The sequence below is a fragment of the Anneissia japonica genome, unplaced genomic scaffold (genome assembly GCF_011630105.1).
Source record: "Anneissia japonica isolate Jap-2015-1 unplaced genomic scaffold, ASM1163010v1 scaffold2471_len1564793_cov202, whole genome shotgun sequence".
Taxonomy (NCBI): domain Eukaryota; kingdom Metazoa; phylum Echinodermata; class Crinoidea; order Comatulida; family Comatulidae; genus Anneissia; species Anneissia japonica.
Window position 1 is genome coordinate 1,274,051 of NW_022709610.1, and position 15,730 is coordinate 1,289,780.

At 34.3% G+C, this 15,730-nt stretch overlaps 1 protein-coding gene across 1 annotated transcript in view; it reads left to right on the forward strand.

Moving 5' to 3' along the window:
* The first annotated feature begins 4,546 nt into the window (after positions 1-4,546).
* The window catches only part of LOC117106787 (corticotropin-releasing factor receptor 2-like), a 21,934-nt gene continuing 10,750 nt past the window's right edge, over positions 4,547-15,730 (forward strand). The window contains exons 1-2 of the mRNA XM_033248230.1: positions 4,547-4,830; positions 9,100-9,367. Coding sequence (XP_033104121.1) covers positions 9,301-9,367 — 67 coding nt within the window. The 5' untranslated portion in view covers positions 4,547-4,830; positions 9,100-9,300. The remainder of the gene's footprint in view (positions 4,831-9,099; positions 9,368-15,730) is intronic.

The following is a 15,730-nucleotide window of genomic DNA, read 5'->3' on the forward strand; positions in this document are numbered from 1 at the left end:
ACATAGAGTACGCCTGTACATAGACATACTAACAAAAACATACTAAAAATATAATAAATTTAATGGATTTTTGTCATTAGACACAGGCCTGATAATGCTTGCATTATTAAGGTTTTTATTGATTTCTTTTGGGTTGATATAAATACATAAATGTCAAAATGAGCGATGATGCCAAATAAATGATGATGTTAACAATAATTACGAAAACCGAAGTAGGGTAATTCATCTAATGATAAAAAATTTATGTCATAATCAGTGTATTTGTGGCATAAATTTGATATGAAAATTGCTAGAAGCAAAATGTAAAGAACGGTTTGTGAATTTTGTTGCCAATTCCAGGAGAATGGTCGCGCGCTTGTGCAACAGCGCCACTTTCCCATAATTATACAGTACCGGTATGTATTTTTCAAGAGGAAGCTCCTTTAATGACTAGAGTTAGCATAATATAGGTGGCCTATTTTTATACATATTTTTATAACTTGATTTGTGTTTGTTTTGGTTTTGGTAGCTGTAATTTGTCAGACTAGTTTAGTTTCAGTTTTTATTTAGAATCATTATTGTAACAGCGGCAACCATCACCTTGAATGTGCATCCAAAGAGAAAAAAAAAATAAAAACAATCGAAAGAAACATGAAAAAATTAAATTACTTAACTACGTCAAATTAAACTACTGTTTATAAGAAACAAAAATTCTTAAACTACTAAGAAAACACAAAGAAACTGACAATTCGTAAAGTAAAGGTGGTAATCTGAACACGTAATATCTTATAAATATCTGATCTTGTATTTTTTTTTGTGTGTGTATTTTATTTTTAATTTTTAAAATTTATTTCGACAATCTTTAATGAGGGTGGTCCATCCAGCCGATGCTGACCATTAGATACCTTCAATACATACATAAAAACAAGACAAAATAGTAATATAAATATATTTTTTCCTAAATGTCATTTAGCCCTAATCTGTCCATTCACTGCACATACGATTTATTTACTTACTTACTTACTTAGGTATTCCTCCATCTGTCATCACTTGAATTCAATCGTTTAGGGTCCAAGACAAACTGTTACTAGAAGATTGTTGAAAGTTTCCCTTGATTGAGTTGGTGCTTTTGCCTGGTTAGCATCTATTCCTAACATCTTTCCAATTTTAATCCATGGGTCTCAGTAGTATGGTTTATTTGCTGTAGCAAACATAATTTTTTTCCCGTTATGGATGTATTTGGTCCCCTGCATATGTGTCCAACAAATCTTAGGTATTGTACATTTAAAAAGTTGTGTAGTGAAACTGAACTAATAATATTCAGTATTGCTATAAATGAGACTGTAATCTTGTGTAGTGCTTTCTTGTTTCTCAATGATATCCCTTCCTTTTAAACCTTACTCTAACCATCCTCCTCAACATTGAGTACCAACATGATTTCAGTTCCTTTAACTCTTCTTACCAATAGGTACCATGCCTGCGTTCCATACAACAACCTCGCTCGTACACATGCCTCAACAATCCTTCATCTGGTTACTGTACTCGCGCGAATAAGCGCCCGGGCGCTTAAAATATTTTTGGCTCTTTTTGAGGGGCGTTTATTCAAACGGGACGCTTATGAAAACAGAGTGGAAATTGAGGGGGCGCTTATGGAAATAGATGAAAATTGAAGGGGTGCTTATGGGAAATTGGAAAATTCAAGGGTCACTTTTTTTTTTATTCAAAGATAAACGAATGGTTTTGGTGAAGAAAATGCAATCGTCGAGAGAGCATGGCTCATAAATGTTTGGGGTATTTACACAACAGCAGATGAATTAGTGGTGGTGTTGGTGATGGTAGAAGCGTGTTGGCCTTCTGCCAATTCAGATTAGCAGGATCATTGCAGGGTTTCTTTCTTAAATACGAGAGTGATGAGGTCAGTTTTTTTTTTAAATGGCCATACAGTATTTTAATTTTTAGATATTAAATACTGTAGTTCTTAATCCAAAAAGAGTATCAATAAATCAAGAACGACGTTCTAAAGATGCATCAAAACTGAAAACCATGTTAAACTTAATGAAGACTTATAGAGCATAGACCGACATATGGATAGATGGACTGACCGACCAACAATGCTAAGATGCATGCGAATTGATGCAGAAAATTAAGTTGGTAATGTTCTGTACTGTATTGTATGGTTGATTTTTTTAGGCGCTTATTCAAACGGGGCGCTTATTCGCATGATTACGGTGAACATTTTTTTTCAGTTGCTGTACAAAAAGTGCATTTAATCACTTATCTTTATTCAAATCAATACTAAAAAACAAGAACAAAAAAAAAATACAAAGACAAAATATTTTAGTCAGGCAATTAAAAAAAAATCTACGTCCATTAAATTTATAATACAGATTGGTATACAGAGCTGAGGTTGTATCTTTAAACTCTAATAACAATAACTGTAGTAGAGCCAAATGAAACATGTCTACTTAGTTTCAGAACCTAAACTACTAGTTATGACGGTCTCGTTCTCTTCGTCGGTTAAACTGTCTTCAACTGTTTAAAGATTCTGTTTTTCTTTCATTTACTCAGTAAGGCCTGACACGTAGTCTAAAATGTTAATACTTTTAGTTCATTGATCCGTAATATATAAGAAAAGTTTTGATTTACAAGAGGCCACAGAGATTGTATATCTATTGTAGTTTAAACAGGAAGATATCCATACGACACAATCATGCAAGACATTACAGGGAAGACTTCGAAATGCGATAAAGATAATCGACAATCACCAAAATGTATATTTTTAGAACAAGGGGCAATGGCTTTAGTAAAATTAACCTTGGTGTTTGAATTTGTCAATAATTTATATATACGCGGTGGTGATCATTATGGTATTTATAATCCCATCAAGCGAAATAGAACATGTGATTTTGAACTAGTCCTCGAGACGTAGACACTGTGGAGGCTCAGTATGTTGCATCGTTATGGTACCTCGTTACCGCATATAGGATACGGCGTTAAACTAATCCTTTTTGGATTAAAATCTATTTTTGTAATAATCCTTCCATACCCTCAGAGGATACCGCGTGACGAGTCTTAGTCCGTATTAATACCGTTGACATCCAGCACTAGTTTTACTATGGCGATGGCACGCAGGAAATACCCGGTCTTAGGTTCAATAACACCATGGATTGAAAGGACGCCGGAGCTGCTGTAGTAAAAACTTTGAATCTTTAATTTCCACAAGCACGATTGGTAATTTAGGGTCCGTGAATAAACTATACCGTACATAATAATCCTAATTTTGGGCTAAAATGTACTTGACTTTGGCTAAACTCGATGATTTAATCGCAAATATGGACAGGTTAATCGACTCCATGCGAGACATAAAGACATGGACAGTTACTTTCCTTAAACTTGAACTTTTATAATATTTTTACGAGTTTTAGTTCAAGTTTCGTTCAATACGGTACTAATTGTCATTTATTAGCTGATAAAAGGTGATCACATGACGCAATTTCAAGCGAATAACACATGCTCTATGAGCCCTCATTGAGTACTTAATTGGCCGTATAAAATAAACCAACACTGCGCCTACTTTCAGTAAAACTAAATTTATCCATAGCCGATATTTACTGTGATGAATCACATCATAATGGCCTCGAGACATAGGCATCTTTTCGATTGAATTATAAAGCACTTCTTCTCTTTTCTACATTTCATCTCATGACACAAATGCTCTTCATTCATCAATTTACATAGTTATAAGGACAATCTGACTTTCAAACAATCCTGTTTACTATGAACATAGCCTATTCAATAGTAATTTATATTTAAAATCCCTATAGTCACAATGTGTCAATATATGGATATTATTCTTACACGTACAAAGGTGAGCTTGATGGATGTTAAATGTTTGCAAAATCATGAGATTTACCGAGAACAGAAAATATTCCCAAGTCATGAGTAGTTTAGGGATTAAGGCGCATATTTATTTATTACGTGGATTGACATAAATAGAAATAAAATAATAATATTGATAAGGATGATGGTGGTCATGATAATGATGATAACTACGATGATGATGGCACGACAATGATAACGATAGGAATTACAATGATAATGATGATGGACGATAACGATTATAATAATGATAATAATAACTATTTATAGCAAGATGTGTGTAATAAAAATTACTAACTCAATAACATAGGGCCTAATGATTGTCATTATGGTAATAGGCTTATCAATAATAACATTCATAAAGATGATAATAATGAAGAAGTTACATCTATAATGATAATAATATAATACAAATTGCATAAACTTGATCTTTGTAATAAAAACAATAAATGTCACGGAATCCTTCAAATGTATTAAGGCTTAACAAAATCAGATCATTAAATGTAGTTTGAAAACAAAAATTATGACACAAAGGGGTTTATGTCAGAATTTTCACGATATTTATCGCACCGAATTATAACTAATGAAATGGGAATGCGTCTGCGCATGCATCTGCGCACTGCATTAACCAATAACAAAGTTGGCAGTCAGCAAGACGTGTGTGGAAATTACTTGGGCAGCTGTAGACAATACAGACTGTTCACTTGGGTTGTATTATGTTTCCGTGAAGAAGTATAAGCCCGCGAAGACTCTGATCCGACAATATTGGATTTTAACTATTAGGCCATCGAAGGCTTCGTTTTTGAATTATGATCTATATCGTTGTTTCAGACACGCTATTCTCAGTATCCTGGGGCAACCTGCACGTGTCCACCTATATCCGAAAGATCAAGGAATAAAACCGTCAAATACGTTCGAGGTACGTTTATTTCTTCTGCAGTCAAGCCGTGGATGCCGTTAAATTTATAAAGGGTAAGATTTTCTTACAGTTACTAATCACCGTGCCATTTTTGACAGAACACACTCTATTATACATTATCACTGTTAACTTTTTTTGAATCCGACGAGTTACACTAATTATTACAATTTTTTGTGTAGGCCTAATTATTGTTATTGGTTTTACTAGCAGACAAGCAAGCATACTTTGATATTCTGTATATGCTAACTTGGATTATAAGGAATGTTATATTTTTTATTTATTTGAATAACAATGACTAACGGGTCGTTATATAGTTATTGGCCTACCGAATTACTGTGCGAGGAGTTCATTAGAAGCTATTAATATGCAGCTTTATTATTAGCAACATATTTATGACGTTAGTAATGGTGTATTCCTCTTATAATCTTTACTGAATAACAGTAATGATGATAATAATATTAGTTGTAAAATTATATGGTGTATGAGCCTAGTAAAATATATGTAACACTGTTTATAATGTAAACAAAAACAATATTATTAATATTATCCTACTTCAAGAATTTCAACATTTGAGAATGTGGATTGATAATCAACGAAACGTCTGTAGGTTCGACTGTATATTCTGATTTAAATAATGATATTGAAGAGGATGATAATTGGTAGTGATTGTGATGACGGATGATGATGACAGTGCTGATGACGATGGCAATGTTAATGATGATTGAAAAATTGATTTTTTTTAAGAGGGTGACCTAGCGTATTTGTCCTCTGACGTGTTATCCTACCGAATAATCAGTACATCCCCAAATACTTGTGAAAAAAAAAAATGCAAGTGATTCTAGTAGGATCGAACCCACGACCTCAAGACAACAGGCCTGGCGCCACAACCACTAGATTACCGAGTTTGTGCTATAGTGACAAGTGTTGAATTCGATCCCCAAGTAGCAGTGGGTACTGCAAATGATATTTCGATGTGAGTTTGCGTCAGGAAAATATCATAGGAGTGATGTTTTTCCCTACCTGACGTGTTATACTACCGAATACTCAGTACGTCCCCAAATACTTGTGAAAAATAAATTAGCAAGTGATTCCGGTAGGAATCGAATCAACGACCTCCAGAAAACTAGCCTGGCGTCATAACCATTAGACCACCGAGATTGCGCTTAGTGACCAGTGTTGAATTCGATCCCAAAGCAGCAACGGGTACAGCAAATTCTATTTCGATGTGCGTTTGCGTCAGGAAAATAATTATCATAGGAGTGATGTTTTGCCCTACCTGACGTGTTATCGTACCAAATACTCAGTACGTCCCAAAATACTTGTGAAAAAAATTTCGAAAGTGATTTTGGTGGGAATCGAAAAATAATAACTATCACGCAAGGATCAAGTAACACTTCCAACAGGAATAAAAAACCAATTAGACATTCATTATGTTCTAAAACAGAGAGAATGGAAAAGGGAAGAATATAAATAAATGTAATATCGTTCTGGCTTACCAACAAAATAATATTAACTTTGATTTATTCAACCGAATTCTATGTTCATTTGCACGTGTCAATAGTCCTTACTGGTTAACTCAATGGATCAGCGTGTACAATCTCAACTACGCACTCTCTCTGAAATTAGAAAGTTTGTTGAAAATTAAGATATGGCAGTAAGATATCAATTTAGAGAGCTTTAACAATAGTGATGTGTCCGGTAGCAAATGTTAATGGGCTTTTAAGAAATGTTCAGTTGATACGTTTGACAATATTAATGATTAACGGCTTTCTAACAACATAACAGAATTTACGCGATAAATTCCGAAAAGGTTTGGTTTTCACAAGTCCGACTGACCTAACATGTATTTTAAAGACTTTTTTTCTTAGCTGGAGACATACTTGTATTTTTTTAAAACTTAAATTAAATTACCAAAAAATATGGATTTTACTCAGTGGTTTTTTTTTTAAACAACCCGCGATAAATGTGGCGAGTGATCGTTGACCGTGAATTCTACAATTAGTTCTCGGCTTCAGCAAAAAAAAAAAAACAAACAAACAAAAACAAAAAAAAAAACAAAAAAAAAAACAAAAAAAAACAGACCTCTGCGAGGCCGAAGGTTCCTATGCGGGCATTCGTGAAATATTGCAGTACTGTATTTGCGATGACCAGGTTGACCAACAAATAAAATCAGGGAGACCTCAAGTGTTAATCCGGCAGTTCTATTTTTATTGTTAAGCACATCAAGGCTTTAGAATAATGCGCTATTTAAGCCAAAATAATAGTAATAATAATAATAATAATAATAATAATAATAATAATAATAATAATAATAATAATAATAATAATAATAATAATAATAATAATTATTATTATTATTATTATTATTATTATTATTATTATTATTATTATTATTATTTTATTATTAATATTAGCATCAGGTTTGTTTTGTTCTGCTTGTTTAGTGCTAATGATATAAAGGTGTAGGCAAGTAGCTGTGGCGGCTGTAGGATATATTTTCTGGGGCCAAGGTGGACTAGAGCTCGTAGGCTGGAGCTTGTGGAAGATTTTGTGAGGGTGTTCCCTCTGGATGGCCAGAAATGACACTCAGACTGTGACAGACATGTGTTGGCTTGGCCTATTTTTATATTTGTTTTAGTCTAAATGCCCGACGAGCTCTGCTTGATAGGGGGAGGGGGACATGACCTGTCCGGTGGTGGTGCGGGGAGGGGGTGCCCTACATTAACTACCGTATGGGTCGGAGCCAACAATGGTTTCACTATACCGTACTGTATAGTCTAGCTTCCGATAAAAGCTGCAAAAGGATTACAGTATCCTGTCAAGTATCAAGTTTGTTTTTATCAAACCACAACACAATTCTATGCTGTATCTGTAGACCCTTATCCAAACCACAGTATAAAATTGAAGGTTTTTGGGGTGTAGATAAAGTTTTCTGTCCAACTACCCAGGAAAGTCCCTAGAGTCTAATCCATCACATTTAAGACAGTTAGTTGGACAACGAAAGTAAACAACATTCCATAAATGTTTTCCTCCTATCATAGTGTTTACTAGTCTCTTCAAGGGTAGGGGGTATTGTCTTTCATTAGTTATGGCTTCAATATTTGTCAAAATAGAAAATTAATGAATAGGGCACGACGTCATATCCAATTTTGCCTGTTTACCAAAAAACAGCGTAACATACATGCCACATACATACACACATACATACACGAAGGTTCCTTCACTTGAAAGCATAGGAACCAAAAAGAAAATAACAATAAATCTGGTATTTGCAATGTCACTGCGTGGCCAACACGACTACTTTTTTGGCCTCACATGTATCTGTCACGGATGGTGGCAGTGTCTAACGAGGATCGTAAAGCTCCACTGATGTATAAACGTATCCAATGTAATGATTTAAACAAATCTTAATGTTTAATTAACACACAGTGATTACCCGATTACATACACGCCCATGAGAATTAATTTTCTATTCTTGACCAACTTTGCGGAGTACATAAGATCGTTAGGCCTAATACATGTACTGTATCTATAGTATTAGTAATGCGCAATTTACAAGCTCGCTGGTGAAAGTGTGTGTTTCTGTGTGTTCTTAAAATTAGTACTTACGTAGGCGCTAAATCTAATAAACTTAAGTAAAAAATGAATTACTTACGGCACTTTACTCCAATAGATTTAAATCTTCAGCTGCTAATTTAAACAAGAAAAAAAATCCTCCCCAAAATTACGTCAATACTATTAAAAAAAAAATTTGTGTGTTTTTTTGACTTAGTGAAAGTTACTAACTTTGTGATTTACGTTTAAATTTGTTATCTTTAAAAAAATACTTTCTCAATATTTTTGAGTGACAATAATATTTTGAGCGTAGTTAACGTCACATATCGTTTGTAATGGTTGAAGGAGTACACTCCAGTCATTTCCGAAACAACAGACCACAATATGATGGATATCAACCAGCAATATACTTAAGCGTGTGCTCATCAATTTTCAAGTAGAATTTCCGCTTCATTGCTTCCCCATCGTCTGCAGATGTTGCAATGAGTAGTCTTCAGTTTCTTGAATCTTTCCATCAAGGTCATGACGGTTGGTTTCGTTTTGTAAATGTGTGCGCTACAGTTCCAATAACGTTCGTCCATAGAAATATGTAAATATAAATGGGTTTGAAATTAAACACACAAAAAAGTCCGTATCAAATACTTTGCCAGATCATTCAACTACAGTTACATAAACAAAATTCTATCAGGCTTTGTAAAGTTTCGATTCGTTTAGCATATGCTCACTAACACATTGGATTAGCTTATTTTAATTCCATCTATTTCCAGTTACTGTAAATCTACAAAGACGTGTATTGAAAGGATATCAACCGTTTGCAATTTCTTGACTATCGATTGAGTCTACTGATTGGTGATGTCATAAAGCGTGTAACTTCCAGATACTGTTTTCGTAAGGTATTATTTGTTCACCAAATAGACAAATCCGCAAACATCTAACTTCACCGCGAGTTTGTAATCAGTGAGGGCGCTATGGACCAGTGTTTCAAAAAATGCAGGGACAAATTTTCTGAAAAACAGGAATATTTGATTGACAATGGTAAGATTTGAGATTTGTTTATATTTCTATTTTCTTTATGTCATAGTAATTTATTTTTTTACCTTATGTGTTTACTAATCTACTTAGTTTTCGTACATGTACATGATAGTATAGTGATACTAATATCCTGTAAGTGGCGGGTGTAGGCCTACTTGCTGTTGGATGTGAAGGATACCAATAATAGTTATTATGAGTGAATCGTGACATCAATGTGACTACTTAATGTTACTTTCCTATTCCCAACCGTGCTGCATGGTTTGCTTGATCGTTTTTACGGTTGTGCAAAAGTTAAAAACAACTTGTAAAGAGTAGGTATCGCGCACCGCGATGAATTCTACGACGCGTGCGGACACACTAGGCCAAGTGATAAGTGGTAATTGAAAAGTGACTTTCGTAAAACAGGGTTGATTAGAACCCGAAAAATTACTTACTAATGTATGATGCGCAACTTTACTAATTGCTTATTACTATAATAGCCTACGTACATAGGGCATAAATTAATAAAAATAATAATAATGATAATGATCGGCATTTACCTGGACGTTTTGATCATAACCGGCGATCTTTTTCAACTTACCGTGTTGTTACGGTATTCAGTGTGGTCATGAAATCATCAGTCCGATGCGCTGATGTTGGTCTGGGCCCCGTCTGCTCCTTTGTTGTTTAATACTGTAGTAACTGTGTTAAGAGTGTTGAAAAAGATCGCCGATTGTAATCGAAACGTCCGGGTAAATGCCGATGTTATTTTGGTTCAATCAAAAATGAAAGTTAAACAACGATAATATAGTTAGGTCCCACATGCAAACGTATTTATAAACAAAAATAAAGGCATTCACACCAAACTAGTTGTATCTCCTGTCTCTTATACACATCTAGATGTGTATAAGAGACAGATCGTTTTTACGGTTGTGCAAAAGTTAAAAACAACTTGTAAAGAGTAGGTATCGCGCACCGCGATGAATTCTACGACGCGTGCGGACACACTAGGCCAAGTGATAAGTGGTAATTGAAAAGTGACTTTCGTAAAACAGGGTTGATTAGAACCCGAAAAATTGCTTACTAATGTATGATACGCAACTTTACTAATTGCTTATTACTATAATAGCCTACGTACATAGGGCATAAATTAATAATAATAATAATGATAATGATCGGCATTTACCTGGAAGTTTTGATCATAACCGGCGATCTTTTTCAACTTACCGTGTTGTTACGGTATTCAGTGTGGTCATGAAATCATCAGTCCGATGCGCTGATGTTGGTCTGGGCCCCGTCTGCTCCTTTGTTGTTTAATACTGTAGTAACTGTGTTAAGAGTGTTGAAAAAGATCGCCGATTGTAATCGAAACGTCCGGGTAAATGCCGATGTTATTTTGGTTCAATCAAAAATGAAAGTTAAACAACGATAATATAGTTAGGTCCCACATGCAAACGTATTTATAAACAAAAATAAAGGCATTCACACCAAACTAGTTGTATCTCTGTGTTTTCTGAATGTTATAAATACATTATTTTAAAGATATTAATCAATAATTTAATAGCAAAGCATCAGCAATAACTTAGGCATCGGGCATTGTTCAACTCAAATAGTTATGGCTGCATCAGTCATTAAGTGTTATTTTTTCTTAAAGTCCATTCAATGTTTACACAGATCAAACAAAATACAATATGAAGCCTCAAAATAATACACGTTAAACAGATCTGAAAGTCACGTCATGCGAATGCATATATACTGAGGAAGAATAACAGAAGTAAACAAAAAACGAGGGGTTCTGAATTGAAGATGACCATGTTTAGCAGGAAAGAGAAATGGTTACTTATGTCCATATACACCTGTTTATAAAATAAAACAAAAAGTACCTTTAGACATGCTACTATTAATAGCAGATGTCAAATCGATTAAATTTACAAGCGATACTGACGAAGTATTCCAAATGTGTCATTCATTTTGTACCGTATTGCTGCAGTACACACAATTACTACATTTGTAACCATAACCATCTTTAACAGAGTTATAGGTAATCTAGTATTGGTGGTTTTAATATAAGACGAGCTATAATAGGAGATTAATTAGGACAGAAAATTAACAACTTGACTGAAAATTGTGTTTCATGCATTTGAGCATATATTACGGCATGTAATCATTATCATATTATTTATGATTTAAGTTATAGGTAGTTCTGTGGTGGATGCCGATAGATACTTTAGTAAGAATGATGCCGATATGTGATACCGTAAATCGGTGAATAATTAGGACTGCAAATTTACAACTAGGTTGGTGACTATTACGGTTCTTGCTATTATTCCAAGCTCCATGTTTCAATGAGTATATTATACGCTGCAAGTTGCGTTTATTGCACGCTCGCTCAACATACGGGTAATTAAATCGTATTAGGCGAGCACCAGTTGACATTATGCATGCATACTAACATGGATACATATAAAAGGCTGATAACAAATACATCATTACGTTTCAATATTGGTTTTAAAATGATAATGATATAATATATAAATATTAATTCTGAACGTCAAAGAAGAAGAATCTGCGAGTCGGGAAATGCCCCTATCGGGACCTCAACCCATGACCTTCTGCTGTACATGCAGAAGCCATAACGAACTGGTTAGCTGTAAATTCGTTGGGAATTCAAATACGATTGAAGTAACTCATTTTTCACACAACATTTCAATATAGGCCTAACACACACTCCTAGTTTTTTTATGTTTGTTTATAATGTTTAAATAAAATGTGGAATTGAATACAAATTAAGCATTTAACGACAATATGGGTAATCTCCATGAAGGTACTTTTGAAAATAACTATCCGTCTTGTGGTTATACTATAATTAGGCATTTATATAAATTTTGAACGTAATATACACGAAAAAACAAGAGAAAAGAATGACAATGAGGATACGATAGTGATCTATCATTATCAATTTGATATCCTCATTCAATAGCGCACTTACAATAGGGCCTACTCAATGGGGAATGAGCCTTCAGATGCAAAGGACAAACATAAAGAGTAGGATTAGTGTGTCTCGTTTTTAGGACACAAACGAGGGCAAACATTCGTTTTATAAATATTATTATTATATTGCTATTACTATTATTATTATTATTATTATTATTATTATTATTATTATTAGTATTATTATTATTATTATTATTATTAAATATCAATTAAAACTTTATATCTCTGGACAAAGCAGAAAACAAAAGAACTTGTTTTAATTGATATTTATTATTGTCAACCTGGATAGATGAATCTACATCAGTCGATTATTATTATTATTATTATTATTATTATTATTATTATTATTATTATTATTATTATTATTATTATTATTATTACTATTATTATTATTATTATTATTATTATTATTATTACTATTATTATTATTAGGCCTTTCTCCATGTTGCAGACAATTATACATAATCGTGTCTCTTACGCTTATGTAAGCTTCCTTATTATCAGCATCAGTCCAACAGCATTGAGATAATTAAAAACGGGGTTTCTAGTCATGCCTAGCAACCAGATTATGCGGCTTATAAAACATCCTAACGAATCTTGTGTTGACATCTGTCAGGGAACAATCTGTTACCGGTACATTATTTGGTAAAAAGAATACTGGATTCAAAAGTGTTTCAATCCACGCTTCCTCCTTATTGAATTGGATTGGATTTATTCGGTGTAAACACCCAGGATAGCCCACGAAAGTCTAGAAGACTTATTACCAGTGGGGTCCTTCTGAGGGTGATTGGGCAGTACACCGGGAGACAACCCCCTACTATTTTTCGAAGAGTGTACTGCGTTTTTTAACGTGCACATCGGCCATTATTGCACACGGGACCAACGGCTTAAACGTCTCATCCGAAAGACGGAGCGCTATTGTAACTTGTATTTCGGCCCTCTAGCTGAAACACAAGAAGGGGCAGCGATGGGAATTGAACCAGGAACTAAGGTCTCCACGATTCAGCGCACACACAGTGGCTACCACCACATTAGCCGACTGAGCTAAGCTGCTCTTATCGTAAGCAAAGTTACAGTTTCCCTGTACTTTTTTTTTTAAATTGTCAATTGTTATACAGATCTTTCAGTTGTATCATTGCTCTATGTTCATAATTAGCCTATTATCCTAGCAGATTCCATGTATAAATTTACTTCAATCTTGAAGTGTCTGCGCAAGGCGCCAACCATCCGATTTCCAAGTTTTTACGTACCGTACTATACGCAAAAACTCCAAAATCGGAATTTCTGCTCCTGGCACAAATACTCCAGATTCGGGGGTTATGCGCCCTAAACCTATTATTATTAAACAAGTTCTCCCTATAGAGAACAAAACTTTTAATCAATCCTCCGATTTCGGAGTTCTTTTGTACTATGCGCGAAAACTCGAAATTTGGGGTGTCTGTGCCCGGTACAAACACTCCAATTGCGGAGGTTTTGCGCCCTAAACTTATTATTTTAAACAATGATATACCTATTGTTATTAATATAACAATATATATATACTGTATATATATATGTATATATATTATATATATATTTATGTTATATATTAATATCAGTGATGTTAATGAAATTAGGCTATCCGTGATTATGATGCTAAGTAACAAAACGTGATTTAGGCCTATATACACATACTGTAATTAGTAGGCCAACCAATGTAGGCCTCTGCAAACAAGGCATAATATATAGCCTTATCTTTAGAGCACTTAGGCTACAATGTTCTGATTTCAAGTTTAAGGTTAACACACAATACCCTTAAGGCTTTGTCATATCATCCACAGCTTCAAGAACAAATGAACTTAATTTCGTAGCAATCACATGATTTATTATGATTTTTCTTGCACTGTACTGTTAAACAGAATTCGTCACAAAACGTCATATTGCAGCCAAATTAAAATTGTTGAGATTCTCCTCGAATGATGAATGCGTCTAACAGGGCTACTATTTTTAATTTTTAATTTAAACAAGCACTCCCTATAATCTTCCAAACGTATTTGCGCCGGGCGCAGAAACTTCAATCGTGGGAGTTTTTGAGTAGGCCTATAGTATACGCAAAAACTCTGAAATCGGAGTTTTGGTGGCGGTGACCAATAGAAGCGCTGAACGTAACAGCGAAATCTTAAATTCCAGTAGTATCACTATAAGCCTACTTCAAAGTAAGTAGTAACAACATAGAATTTATATATTATTCTGAAAATATCTATTTCTATTTGAATTACTCTGTTCATAATGATACATATTTCTTCCCATAACAATGGGAATAATAATACATATATTTTTCGAAACAATGACGATGAACACCATTAAGTTGCTGGTGCGTGTGTAATGCATCTGTTTGCTGAACACAAAACACGACGATATTCACATGTTTGTCTTTTTAATGTTTTGGAGAGCCTTTAGATAGTGATTAAGTTCGCTTTTAGGTAATCCTCAGGCTTTTTGTTTTTGTCATTTTTTTCACCTATCTATTGTACTGTATTGTCTTGCCTGGAAATAAATAAAATAAAATAAAATAAAATACATATTTCTTCCCATAACAATGGGAATAATAATACATATATTTTTCGAAACAATGACGATGAACACCATTAAGTTGCTGGTGCGTGTGTAATGCATCTGTTTGCTGAACACAAAACACGACGATATTCACACCCGATACGTGATTCCACGCAAAAAACACTTGTTTTTAGTTCCTATGCATGTAATGCAATAGGAACTATTGTAATCACTTTTGCTATTTCCTATGTTTTTTATTGTGTGTTGTGTGTGTGTGTGTAGACATTTATGCAAATGCGCATGCGTCAAAGAAAAGTTTTCCGACATTTTGTTTTACATCGCGATGCGAAGATCGATGTGAAGTTTCTGCAGAGTTCAGTCAGGGCTCACGGTAACCGACCGGAAAGTCGGCATGGATGAAACTATTTTGGTTTTACGGCAAAAAAATCAACTGCTGCAGGCATAGGTATTTTGAAGAAGGCCTAAAATGAAAGTAAAATGTTGCTGAAATGCAACGTTTTTTTCATTTAGATCTCCATTTTTCACTAAGTCCATGCGACGTTTTTTTCTGTTGTATACGTATGGGTAGTCATATGAAGGTACAGTACTATATCCCCGACAGTTGGCTCTGCAGCAATGTACCCTTTGAATGCAAACTGAAAACAGGTGAAAATATAAAGGCAGCCGATTGTCGGGTACATAACGACTATCTAGCTTTCCACAAAAACACGAGGCCTAAGCTAGGCCTAGTTCAGTATTACTGCGATGCGAGGGTAGTTAGATCGTTCAATCAATGATATCGTGTTATCGTCTAATACAATTAAATAATGTGTGTAATATTTAAGAATGCACCACGTG